This window comes from Vanessa tameamea, chromosome 20 (genome assembly GCF_037043105.1).
Source record: "Vanessa tameamea isolate UH-Manoa-2023 chromosome 20, ilVanTame1 primary haplotype, whole genome shotgun sequence".
Lineage (NCBI taxonomy): Eukaryota > Metazoa > Arthropoda > Insecta > Lepidoptera > Nymphalidae > Vanessa > Vanessa tameamea.
Genome location: NC_087328.1, coordinates 5,659,512 through 5,673,059, shown reverse-complemented (window position 1 = coordinate 5,673,059; position 13,548 = coordinate 5,659,512). Strand labels below are relative to the sequence as shown.

The window sequence follows — 13,548 nt, the reverse complement described above, 5'->3', positions numbered from 1 at the left end:
ATAATCTTATAAGTACGATATAACCGATTCACGGATAAATCTAGTTTAGCCGGTATCGTCACTAAACTAAAACTAAAAAATGGGACGGTTTTTCGCAAATACTTTATGACTTAATTAGTATAAAAATAACATCAGTTTATCGTAATACTTGTGACCCGTAGAATTATATATTATGTTAATTGTACTGCCAGATATTATTACACCTCCGTAGTATTACAATATCTTAGTATTATGTTATACATATACTTATGTATAATATATACTGTATGTATACAACAACAGATACAGTTATTGGTTTGACTTTTATGAAAATCTTTTTATATATAAACAAATTAAATAACGAACTGTTTTGATAATTTATTTATGATTAAAAATATTTTCGCTTTTAAGATTAGTAATAACTGCTTTAAATTGTTTTTGAGATGTTAAACATTAACATAATTAGTATAAAAGTTTTTGAATTTTAAACGTGCAAAACTAATTGATCTTGAGTAGTAATTCTACTTGTCTAAAAATAGATGACCTTAGTACGAAAAATAATGTTAAAATAAATTGATTCATCGATAGACAAACAAGCAAAGTAATCGTAATTCAGCGCTTTAAAATTAAATTCCTATAACTGCAAAAAAATTTATCCATATATGAAGATCTGAAAGTGCTATTTATGTTTACAAGAGACAGCTTTTTAAAATGCATACGAGATTAAGAATAATCCGTCGGATTTTGTAATGTAAGTAACATGCGTTTTGGTCCAGAGGCCAAGATTTCCTTTAAGGAAAAGTACTTTTTTAAATCTGATTGGAAGTATTTTTTTTTGAGTTTTTTTTGATGATTTACAATGAAACGCTGTCTGATTGTTAAAGCACCCCAAATTACTAACAGATGTACTTGACAACGGTGCAGCAACGGTTAATTAAAGGGGCTCTCTGATTCGAATAGCTTAGAAATTGTATTTCATGACTGAATTATTGCTTCTGTTAAAAATAAGAAAATTAAGTTTATATTTTATTATTTAGGGGTTACTTTCGTATTCAAATTTAATTTTTATTTTAAATATCTAGATTATTTGCAATGCAATGCAAAGAAAATAATATTAGACATCAAGTTCATATTAGACGATGCATTGCGTTTCAGAGAAGTTTTCAGTATATACATAATATATGTTTAGTTTAGTATATATGGCAGCCGTAACGTGAGAATATGTATTTCATACTATACATAAAAAATAATTAAAATTAAATTCTAACAAAAAAAAATCTTCCATTTAGGCACTGGCAACTATTTTTTCTGATAAGAACATTCATAGCTATTTACAACATATTAGAGATTTGCTCAGGATTTGACGATGTTTTCAAGGCATCTCGATTAAAAACATAATATAGTGATCAATCAAAGGTTTATTTTTCTTTAACTCTGTCTGGTTCTTTGCACTTATTGCTAAGCAGCTCCACAGAAATAGCATCCCGATCAGTGTTGATCTTGTTTCCAAAGCACTCACATCGTTGTCTACGTTTTGCCATCGACGTTAACTATGTCTTCAACATATTTGGCATATCTATGAGTTGACACCTCACAAATAATATAACTAAATATAGACCTGAAAATGTATTAACTAGGTATATACTCTATATATAAAATATATGTATTGCGTAATAAAATAAATCTTTTATTATATTCGAAATACGTTGTCTTTTTGCTTGAATGGAAGAGAATAGATGAGAAAAAATACATTGAATTCTTATATTTACAAAGTTTTTATTCAATTACATTTTTTACAAAATTTAGTCGATTTCGTTTGAGATGATTCAAATTGTCAACACTCAAGCCTCGTCTCTGATACCTACTGTAAGAGATTTCATAACTTAATAATGTATTTTATTTGTTTTTCAATGACTTAGACCATGTTTACAAAATATTTAATTATACTATATGTTATATAGTAGTTGAATTTTAGAATTTTTATTTTCACTTGCTTGTTTTTTTCTATAGAAATTATGTAGAAAAAACAAATTACATTTCAAATATTGATTGTTATATTTTGCAGATACAATGAAAGACCAAACAGTCTTAATAAGTTCGCCTTTTAAATATGCAAAACATAGACTATTAGAGTATAATATCTGTGACCGGCATTTGAGTAAAATACAATGAAATACTTTGAAATCAATTAATTTTATTTATAACTATTGACATATATTCTACGACACACAAGAATGTCCATGTAAATATTTTGTTCAAATAATGGTAAAAAGTACTAAAGTCATCTATATATATATATAAATGTCATCTATTCTCGTCATTATGTCATTTAAAATCAAACTATTAAATAACATCGCGCTAGATCGCTTATGGAGAATAGTTTTCTCGTGACTAAAACATTGTAAGGGCCGGATTTTCATGGCGCTTACGCTTTTCGTTCAACGTATGTAGGCACTATAGATTTAAATAAATGTTAAAAAAAGAATAACTCTAGTGCAGATTCGTGAAAAGGCTTTACTCGACGATTTAATCACGACTATTTTTGTTTGATGGAAATTCCTCGTATTTTTTATTCAGTAATGATTTTTTAATATAATCAGTTTCATTGTAACATTGTAGCGGTTGACCTTTAATATGAAGAAATAATGAATTAAGATAAAAAATATTCTTTCAATGATCAAGTTTAATAAAGATTTGATTGTATTTATGAAGACGGTCGTTTAAAAACAGTTATGTTACAATCATTCAATTTATATTGAAAATTAAATCAGCACGAATTTATGAAAAAAAATCTTTCCATAAGATATTTTTTTATCATTAACAACTTTTAATAAGAATGAAAAGATAAGCAATTACAAATGACATAAATAAAAATGGTGTTTCAATTTTATTTTCGAAAATAAATATTGCGGTAATCATAATCACAGGACGTTAAATCTTTACATATAATTATGCATAACAAGTTCAAGAGTCATCGACATATCAATACCGTTAAAAGTGAAATCCCGTTAAACATCAATTTGTCCGGAATAACAGATTCGTAAAATAAGCGGGTCCCGTAATCGCAATAAAAACGGCGCCTAAGGCGTCAATCTTTTGCGTGATTGTCGACTGCAGTGCGCTGGCGCAAAGCGTATGGCGTTACGTCTGCGCCCGCGCCGGGCGGCAGCGGCAACGCGACGTTACGTTACGTAAACGACAGTTACGCAAAGCCAATGTCAAGATCGCTGCGTCAACATATCACCACTAGCTGCCGGGTCGACGACCGCGATAGCAAACAATGTTAACCCGACACCCGAACGCGTTCATATGCGATGAAGCGATAAAAAACGAAGCTCTTGAACTTGCGTTCAGTTCATTCATAACTAACGACTGCTGATTTCACCTGTCGTTCAAATTAGATACTATTCAACTCGACTGAATACCTCAATTAATAATACATATTAAGTCGACGTGAGTTACTTATAATGCGCTGTAATTTGTTTACGATCACTAATAATAATAATTGATTTCGTGTTGCGTAAGTGTGTTTAGAAGTCTAGACTATCATTATAATTTCATGTTTTAGCATTATTCTCTCTTTAAAATTACTTTGTTAGGATAAATTCTAACAATTCATTACATTTTTCACTTTTATTTTCTTTACTTCTCATTGTTTTCGTTTAATAGTATCTACATTATAGAATGTGCAGTCAGAGTAAGAAAACCTTCGTCAGTTTTCAAATACATTCCTTTATCAAGTCGTAAACTCTTACTACCTTTTGAAACTAAAATAATAAACAGATAACTGCATATAAAAATAAACCAACATAGTATGATAACATGGTTCAAAATAGTGTAACATCTTTGGACTACGTCTAGTGTCATATCAACATAAAAACTTTTTTATGGCCTAATTAGTCATTATAAGATTTAAATTATATTGTAAGTAGATATGATATCTTAATTGTCAATTGTCAAAGTCTGTCAGTATCATATATTTTCTTGCAATATATTGCAATCTTAGAATAAAAATAAAAATTGTAATATTATTCGGCCGTTATTTCAAGCGACGGTTAATGTAATGACGTGACGTGTGATGAGTGGTTCCATCGGCACCGGGAAGTGGTGGTGATTCGTTGGTCTGCAAAAGCGGCGGATATACCCTATCAAAAATCTATGGGGTTTGATGGTGCAGCGGTGGATAAATAATAACGATAGAACCAAAGCAGCTGTCGTAGAACATTGCCGAAGTGTCTACGAGGGCTTCAGAGGAATTGATATATACTATCGCCTTGTTGGATCAATGCGACAGCGACTACAAGCTGTGATTGTTACGAATGGTAGATATACTCGTTTTCAATAAAATAAATAAGATTTGTTTAAATGAATAAATTTTACCATTATTACTATTTATTTTTACTATTTTATTTACTACTTCCGTCTTGTGGTTTCACCCACGTTCCCGAGAGATTTTATATTTTCCCGGGCTATAAAGTATCCTATATGTTATTCCAGTACATATTCTATCTGTGGGCCAAATTTTATCCAAATCCGTTCAGTATTTTTTACGTGAAAGAGTAACAAGTATCCATCCATACCTCATAGAAATCAGCCAGATCCATACACACAAACTTTCACGTTTATAATATTAGTAGGAAGTAGGATTACTACTATGCACTCTCTTTTATAAGAGATAAGACAATGTCCTAATCTCCAATGTTACACGAGCATTCACGAAGGGCTATAAGGTTTCGTGAAAAGTTGGTAATTATCATCCCGATTGACGGCGACCGACAGCCCACTGGAACAATTAGAGGCTTACTAGATGCGAGTATATATTATTTTACTCTATGTACAACCCGCACAGTCGTACATAAGCTTACTTCGGGAACCAGTAAAACACTTCAATTTTTACACTGAAATTTTATTCTTCACGTATACATTATTATTTTTGAACTGAATACACAAACATTTCTCGCACATTAGTATTTACAACAATACCAAACGTTAGCGCGATTTAATTTCGGTACAGTGACATCTATTATTTAAATAATAAAATATATTAAAAATGACTTTTAAGTAAATACTTTTTGTATAGCTCTGACGTTGTACCTAATGACACAAATCGAACTATAGAGATTATACACTCTATCTCTTATTATTATAGCTTTTAAACGCAATTTTACTATTTGCTAGATGCGACTTATTATGATATTGCGACGCAATATGTCAAACTCAATCGGTAAAACAGATTATCGCTCATACTATGCACACGAAAATAGATCTTAAGGTGACGAACCTTTTCTTACCCCGACTGTACATTTATTTGTAACTTTGAAGAACGTTGTAAGACGACTTTTGATCAGCAATATTTTGTTTTTCTTTTCTACAGAGTACACCACCACCCCTCGTAGATTGGTCAGGCGTGCCAACGTTGGTGCTAGCTTTAGTTGCACTTGTAATGGCCGCAACAGCTTTGTTGACGCGGTCAGTAGAAGGGAAGAGACCATGTCGGCTTCCTGGGCCAGCAGCTCTGCCCCTTCTAGGGACCAGGTGGTTATTCTGGAGCCGATACAAGATGAATAAGCTTCATGAAGCATATGAAGGTGAGATATTTTAATTAATTAACATGTTTAGAAAACACCTACCTCGAAATACGTTTATGAATGAGGATGTTTGTAAATCTTAGTTGTAAATTGTGCCTTTTATTGAGAATTAACAAACGTGAAGAAATCGTAATAATTTATTATTTTTAACTTTCTACGGGCGTGCCGTGAGGGGTGGTCTTAGCATTTTACATATTATATGTAATTAAGAGTATAAATAATTGTACAATTTGTACTAAAATAATTTATGTTTAATAATTATTCAACTCATGAACCACTACATTTATTAATTTTGTTTGATTATTTTAATTTTAAATTATAATTTCTCTTCAGACACTATCGGTATCGAATCTTTTCTTCGACAATTGTTGTAAATGTTTTGGATTTGGAAGCGGGTAAAACTTTCAATAATTATTATGATTAATTTCTTTACTTGGTTTATAACGTTCTTTCCAATAAATTGACAATACTTATATTTATCGTTATTATTATAACTTTTAATGTATATATGTAAATTAACGTCCACTATAAACAAGAAATTTATAGTGGCCATTAATTTACATATGTACAACATAATAAAGAAATTTTAGTGTTTTTATATTATCTATTTATAAGAATAGTGACGTCACCAGATATCCAATTACATTTCTATCCACTAAAAATAATAAGGAATTAAAGTTTATGCGGAGTTACAGATATCCTGTTCTTTTTAATTCCGAGGGTCTTTCAGTTGATTTGCACCCTCGCCGTCACAATGAGATATTTGCACGCAGATATGTTCAGGCGTTACGGGCCGGTGTTCGCTGAGACGACGCCGGGCGGTGCAATGGTTGTGTCCATCGCTGAAAGGACAGCGTTGGAAGCGGTACTACGGACACCAGCTAAAAGACCATACCGGCCACCCACTGAAATCGTTCAAGTATACAGAAGAAGTAGACCGGATCGCTACGCTTCCACTGGACTTGTAAATGAGTAAGTATTTTTTTAGCTGGTATTATTATGTTAGCATTTTTTTTTTAATACTTTCACAAATACATTAACTGTAATTAATTTACTTACTTAAATTAAAGAGCATGATAAATTACTTTATAAATCGTGCTCGTAACAAATGCGTACCTATATCTAAAAAAAAAAAAAACTTTTTGTTAATACTTTTAAATAATGATATGAATTAATATAAATGAATATTTCATTATATTTCATTTAATTTATTTTCTTTTAACTTTGTAAAATAGAACTCAAAAAATACCAAAAATATATATTACATTTTACATTAACAACATTTATATGTGAAGTCGTAAATGTCTTCAAATATAAACAAACCATTTCTGTTACGGAATTTTAATTAAAATTAAGATATATTGTTATTGTCATGTGCATATACATACTGTTTAGCTCCTTAAATGGACGTTACACAATTAACCTTTTATATTATTTACATAACAACAACCACATAATCTGATTTATGTGTTTTTTACAACCATTTTAAGCGTTTTCTGATTTTTATTGCATATTAGAAAAGAGAAAAATAAATTGATTGATCACATCTAATTATTTTTTAATCACTATTTAATTGAGGAACAGGACTTACCTGTTTGAGATATACTTCGGTTAAATTTTTAAGAAACCTTCCGATGTGAGAGGTGATTTCGAATATTAAAAATCTGCAACATTGTATGATTAGTTAGAATGTTTATTTAATAAAGTTTCGATACTTTGAATTGAATATAAATGCGACTAAAATAGCATATTTAACAATTGTAAATTATATTTTATGAAATCAATTTGCACTAAATAAATTTGAAGCTCGTATCAAATCAAATAATTATATCTGAATAAGATAAAAAGCGTTGAATTGATATTATAATGTTGTTTTTCTAAAGAATATATTTTATGTTATTGGAATAAGAGTATATATGACAATATGTTGTTATTGTCTGTTGGGTTTCTCATACGAATTGAAGGTTAACTCTTTTAGGACTATTTAATTAAACAACATTTTATATTGAATTTTAGTTATTTTAATTGATTACACGAATATAACTACTTCGTTACTAAATATACTTATAATATTACCTAGGTAGTTTTGTGCAAGTTCACCTGGGTAAGTACCACCTTATCATTTAATCTACCGTCAAACAGCAACGTTTGAGCAATGATTGTGTGTTATTACAGGCACAAGTTGTTCCAATTATTGAGTCTGGCCAACTATCAGGCCTATTTGCCGGTCATCTTACCTATATCAAATAAAACAAATCTTTTTAACAGGTTTATTATAAAAGTGCATGCAAATGTTTATGCATCTTATTAGCGTCCCGATAGTTCCGCGATGGGTGAAAGCTGTCTAGACCTGGCTACTATCTAAAAACATGTAGTAAGAAATAAATTATCAGGATGGTGCGGTAGCGAGCCGCTCATCCGTTATTATGTTTTTATGTAAAATCCTTTTACGTGTAGCCTTTATAATTAAAATAATTTGTGATGCGCTTCATCATCTTGTTCCATATATTTGAATAAATATCTCAATCATTTGAAAATAACGGATATTGAAATACAATACGTATAGGCACAATAAATGTATTTTAATCAAACTGCGGTCTTATTTTTTAACAAAATATAATTCCCTAACTTAAGGCCTGGTAAGTTCTCTCGTTCATACGAAACAGGAAAATGACATATTCTTATATTTCGGTTGCTTTTTATGATTCCGGTCACGTTGCCTTGTATTTGCGGCGTAGTATCGAGTCAATAGCTTTTTAGCACCAACTTCCTTTATTATCATGCGATTATTATTTGTCATACGAAATTATATGGAATTTAATTCCCTATAATGTCAAGCTCATTTCATTCAATTTGTTTTTTAATACAATTTTTTTTTGTTGCTGTTGCATTCATATTATTTTGAGTTCATGTAACTAAAGAAATAACTGCATCTTAATGTCAAACTGCAGGGCTAAGAGACCTCTCGTCTTTAGGAGTAGGTTAGGAGCTTATTTCAGCACGCTGCTCCAGCGCGGGTTGGTGCGGGTTTCCAAACGATATTTTGTGTATGAACAGATTAAACAAATGAAAACTCAGCGTTGCTTGCCCAAGTTTGAACCTCAATTTTTTCATCTGAAAGTTTAACCCACTGGACTATCTCGGCTCTCTCATAACTATGTGTATCTGTGTAATGGACTATCTCAGTTATTAAATACCAGTATAGTTTGCCAGAATCATTGCAGAAAGCTAAATAGATTTTAACCTATTAAAAATATTTTATCATAAAAGACTCGTAGTTTTTGATATTCTCCATTATCGTAATATAAATTATTGTAAATGTTTGTCCGTTTGAATGCGATAATGTTATATATTATATAATAATAAAGGACTAACCTTACCCGAGGACTAACTTTAGTCCGAGTTTATCAAATCTTTATTTATGCATTAGCACGTTTATTGATTTTTTTTATAGACAATCCAATCATTGTACAATTATAACATACAGGGCCGGATAATTAAGGTTTAAGGATATATTATATAACATTAGAAACGTAACATATATTAGATAAGGACCATATACTGTTTAGGAAAAAAAAAACATGTACTATTTTTATTCTTCAGGCAGGGAGAAAAGTGGCACCACCTTAGGCGTCATTTGACCTCAGAGCTGACGAGTCCGCACACCATTCAGGGTTTCATTCCTGAGTTGAACAGCATCTGTGATGACTTCCTCAACTTGTTGAAGAATTGTCGACGGCCCGATGGTATCGTTCATGGATTCGATCAGCTTACCAATCGCATGGGATTAGAATGTAAGTATTTTTTTGTTATATTGTTTATAAATGAGAAAGCGAATGTGTATGTACTTTGTTAATACATCAGGACTAAACCACTGAACTCGTAGTGATGATATTTGACATAGAGATAACCCTGGACCTGGATACTATGGGATGGGAACTAGCAAATAAATTAGATTTACGAAAAAAATATATTTGACAGGAACCGTCGCGAGAAACATATTTTAATACGTAATTGGGAACTATTTAACAATAAGAGAATATATAATTCATTAATTCATAATTTCATAATTATGCTTATTATTATCATTCATAATTTGCATTTATAATTCGTCTTGAGCTGGCCGGTGAGGAAACCTGCATGTGTCCGATTTAAAATCTGTCAAATGTTTATCCATTTAACACATCGGAGCAGCCTGATAGAACAAGCAACAAAATATATTTCTTAAGAGGAGTAGCACATTTATATTAACAAAAAAAAAGGATTTAATGATGGCCTTCAATATTCCGTGTATCGTTCATTTGCACGTGATCCTTCGTCGAATGTTACAAAAAAGCTGTTTCATTCATAATTTTACACACGATACCGGATGTGGCTAATAGTGAATCTTCAATGATAAGACGTTCGGTCAAGTAAACAACTGTGTTATTTTATATCCTAAAAATTCTGTCGTTGCTCGATATTTGTATACCGTGATAAGTATCATGCAGTTCATTCACTATCTTAATAGCCTACTGACAGTTCAAATTTAAAACCGGTAAGTTTGTATGTACCTAAGTATATATTATGTTAAACTAGGTCTTTATTTATTTTTAACATTCAAAGGTTAATTATAGGTCATCGATATGTTTTTTAGTACAGTTGTTTTTAGTTGTTAATTTCTTTTAAATGTAAATTATATAACGTACTTGCGCGACAATACCACAGATATTTTTTTACGATGATTATGGTATGATTCCAAATTTAAATATTGTCATTATTAAATTAAAAAAATATTTTTAATGACATGTATAACGTTGTTTACCATAAATTATTGGCATGTTTTGTTTTCTTTGATTGCCAATTGGTTGTCAAGCTAGACTATATGACAAATTAATATGGTATTTATTAATTCCTTTTTATTATCGTTTGTAAACTTTCTTTGGGGCGAGTAAAATAGGATTTAAGGGCTTAAATATATCATATAGATAATTAAAATTCAGATAAGACATTTACTCCGCTCGGAATGTAGACAAATGTTTAATTTCATGTATCATTAAGGATCCCAGAAAAAAATATTTGATAAACAGATACTAACAAACTTGTTTATTTTATCTTAAATTATTCAAGTGTCTCGTCGTAAAATTAATGGATTGATATGATTAAGCCTAATAAAAAATGTGAGTTAATTAAAGGATTTAAGTTATCTCGTTAGTGTTTATAGCGTATAAATAAATCTGTCATCGCTGTTTGACAATATACGATTGTTTGTATATAAAAACAAATATATTTTGAACTAGTAGTGCAGTTAATAAATCGAAGGTCACAACGGTTAAAATCTGGTCTAAATCAAAATTATGCACTATTGAGTTTTAATACTTGGCAATTATAAATGTGTCACACAAATTCTATCATATGAATCCTTATTGGAGCGCGGTGGTAGATTAAGATGTAAACCTTCTCCTTACGGGAGATAAAATTTTTTTTTTTTTAAATTAAAGTTTGAATTTATTTAAGTAGATACCTTTTTTAATCTATTTACAAATATAATTAATTTACAAATAATAATTTCAATGAGTATTCGAAGAGTAAGGTACATATAGTGTATATGCTATAAACTGATAAATACTAGTGTAATTATAAAGCATTTTTTCCTGGCTTAACGTAACAAATTTTATTTTAATTCTTATTTCAAAGTGATTGTATTATTAACAACCAAGGCCGAGGTCAATTTTTTCCTTCAAATGATTCTATGGACTGATCCGAACTTTTTTGTTTCCGACAAAACTATAAAGATAAACAGTAAAAAATATTAAAACGCAGAATCAATTGATGAATAAATATTAACTCTTTTTGTGTATGACCATGACAATGATTTTCGTATCTTTATTTTTATCGGAAGCATTGTGTATTAATATTATACAACAATTTACATTGTTATTATAATTATGTAATCATTGAGAAAATAAATTAACGTATTGCGTTGTATGGAAGAGGTTACAACGAATTCGACAAATCGAGTAATCTCATAACTAGATAAAGACATCATCAACTAGTATGTCACAGGTGCGCACTCTATTCCCTAGCTTTCACTTTACGTTTCACTGATAACTTCCTATTACAAGTCTACCAGAAAATCACGACAATTTTATTAGATTGAATCAGGATTTTAAATCATAAGCTTTATAGGAAACCTGAATAACAGAATAACTTAACCTTAGGTTTGATCAGTTTTTTTTTAATACCCTTTTTTGCTACGATATCTAAGGCTATATGCATAAACGTAATAGAATCATCGGCGGTAAATATAATAACATATAGAGCGAATATGTAACGGAAGCTTGTTAGTTTCATTGTAGCATAAAGTATATTTTAAATAGACTTTAATATTCATAGAAATTCATGAACCATTTCCGCCTGTTCTGCTTTATATTGGTTTTCCCACGATGTTTCAAGAGCGTATTATTTTTGGAGTATAGGTACGTTAATGTTTTTGTGTATATGTAATTATGGGAAGTTTAGAAACCCAATCTAAAATGCAATCTTTACATACAAATATATATAAAGCGCTTTTATTTTATTTTCATTAGGACAACCAACAGTAGATACAATATCACATCCAAAATAAAAAAATAAAAATTACATTTCAAAATTATCAAGGCAAAAGTTCTACTACTTACAGGTAGTCTCACCATGCATTATCATATTACACAATGGACTTATTGAAAATATAAATTAAACATAACCATAATAATTAAAAATAAGAAATATAATACATTTTTTAAACTATTATATAATAAATAATAATTAATAAAACCAATAAGATAAACCATATAATTAGAATCGAGCACAAATAAAATTAATTTATTTATTTTAATGTTTCTATACCATTAAAAGTATGTTTTATAAGTTTTTACTCATGATTTAAAAACTGATATAACAAAACAACTCTTCCATAACATTTTCAAAACTTAATGCGTCGTATTATTTTCTTTGCAAATTAATTCGAGTAGGTTTGATTGCATCATCGAACCTTAGGAAACGAAGACTGACGTAATTTACAAGTTCTCGATTAAATAAATATAGATATGCTCAACGTAAGCCGTAACTTGTCTCTTCGCTACATCGAATTTTAAAATAATATTATAAATATCTATGTTCGGATTTATTACGGATAGTTTATTAACCTCAAATATTTTTAATACGCAATATAAAAAATAAAAAGCTAAATTAGTCTCAAATCATATTTTAACATTTTTATTTTTAAAATCGGCCATAATCAAGGTTTCCGTATGAAACCATACATAAATTATCATATTTATAATGCTGTCACATAGATTCGATGACGATATTATTAATTTCTATGTTTTAATGTAATTGGGAGCGGAGTCGGCGTCTGATTTTTAATCAAGCGACAGTTCTATCAGTATTGTCTGAACATAAATTCTCAATGAAATATGACGTTCGGTTGTAGATAAGAAATGCAATATAGGTCAGGATGGTAATAGTGTAGAATGCAACATTAGAAACACGTCATACTACATATCACATAACTGGGACGCCTTATCGTTGAACGCGGTGCTCGTGGTCTGGCCAATTCTGTGTACATAGGATACTTTATACATATATTTTTTCAACGATGTAGATATTATACATGTGGAGTACGTTCACGTTATTCCTTATTAAAATATGTAAAGATGTTGTTCAATGTTAATTGTATTAATAAAGATACATAAAGTTCATAAATTATTATGAACTTTATGGATCTATACCCTGTACAAGATAGCTTGATCTTTTTGACAGATGTAAATTTTTGTGATCGACATAACTTTCCAAAGACGAACATATTATTTTCTTAATTTAATTATTTTAAAAATTGTAAAAATATTTAAAAAAATACATATAATACAAAAGTTCCTAAAGATTTAAGCGTTATCCGAAAATTTTAAGACCATTTCTATTATATATTATTGCTTCAAAGTAAAATTTAAATAGAAACACT

At 29.8% G+C, this 13,548-nt stretch overlaps 1 protein-coding gene across 2 annotated transcripts in view; it reads left to right on the top strand.

Moving 5' to 3' along the window:
* Positions 1-13,548, top strand: part of LOC113401554 (ecdysone 20-monooxygenase) — a 35,233-nt gene that overhangs the window by 17,032 nt on the left and 4,653 nt on the right. Inside the window, exons 2-4 of one of the 2 annotated variants that reach the window (XM_026641506.2) lie at positions 5,354-5,567; positions 6,341-6,539; positions 9,171-9,361. In XM_026641506.2, the coding sequence (XP_026497291.1) occupies positions 5,354-5,567; positions 6,341-6,539; positions 9,171-9,361 (604 nt within the window). Of the gene's footprint in view, positions 1-5,353; positions 5,568-6,340; positions 6,540-9,170; positions 9,362-13,548 lie in introns of those variants that run through there. The other variant, XM_026641507.2, reaches the window with a different exon arrangement.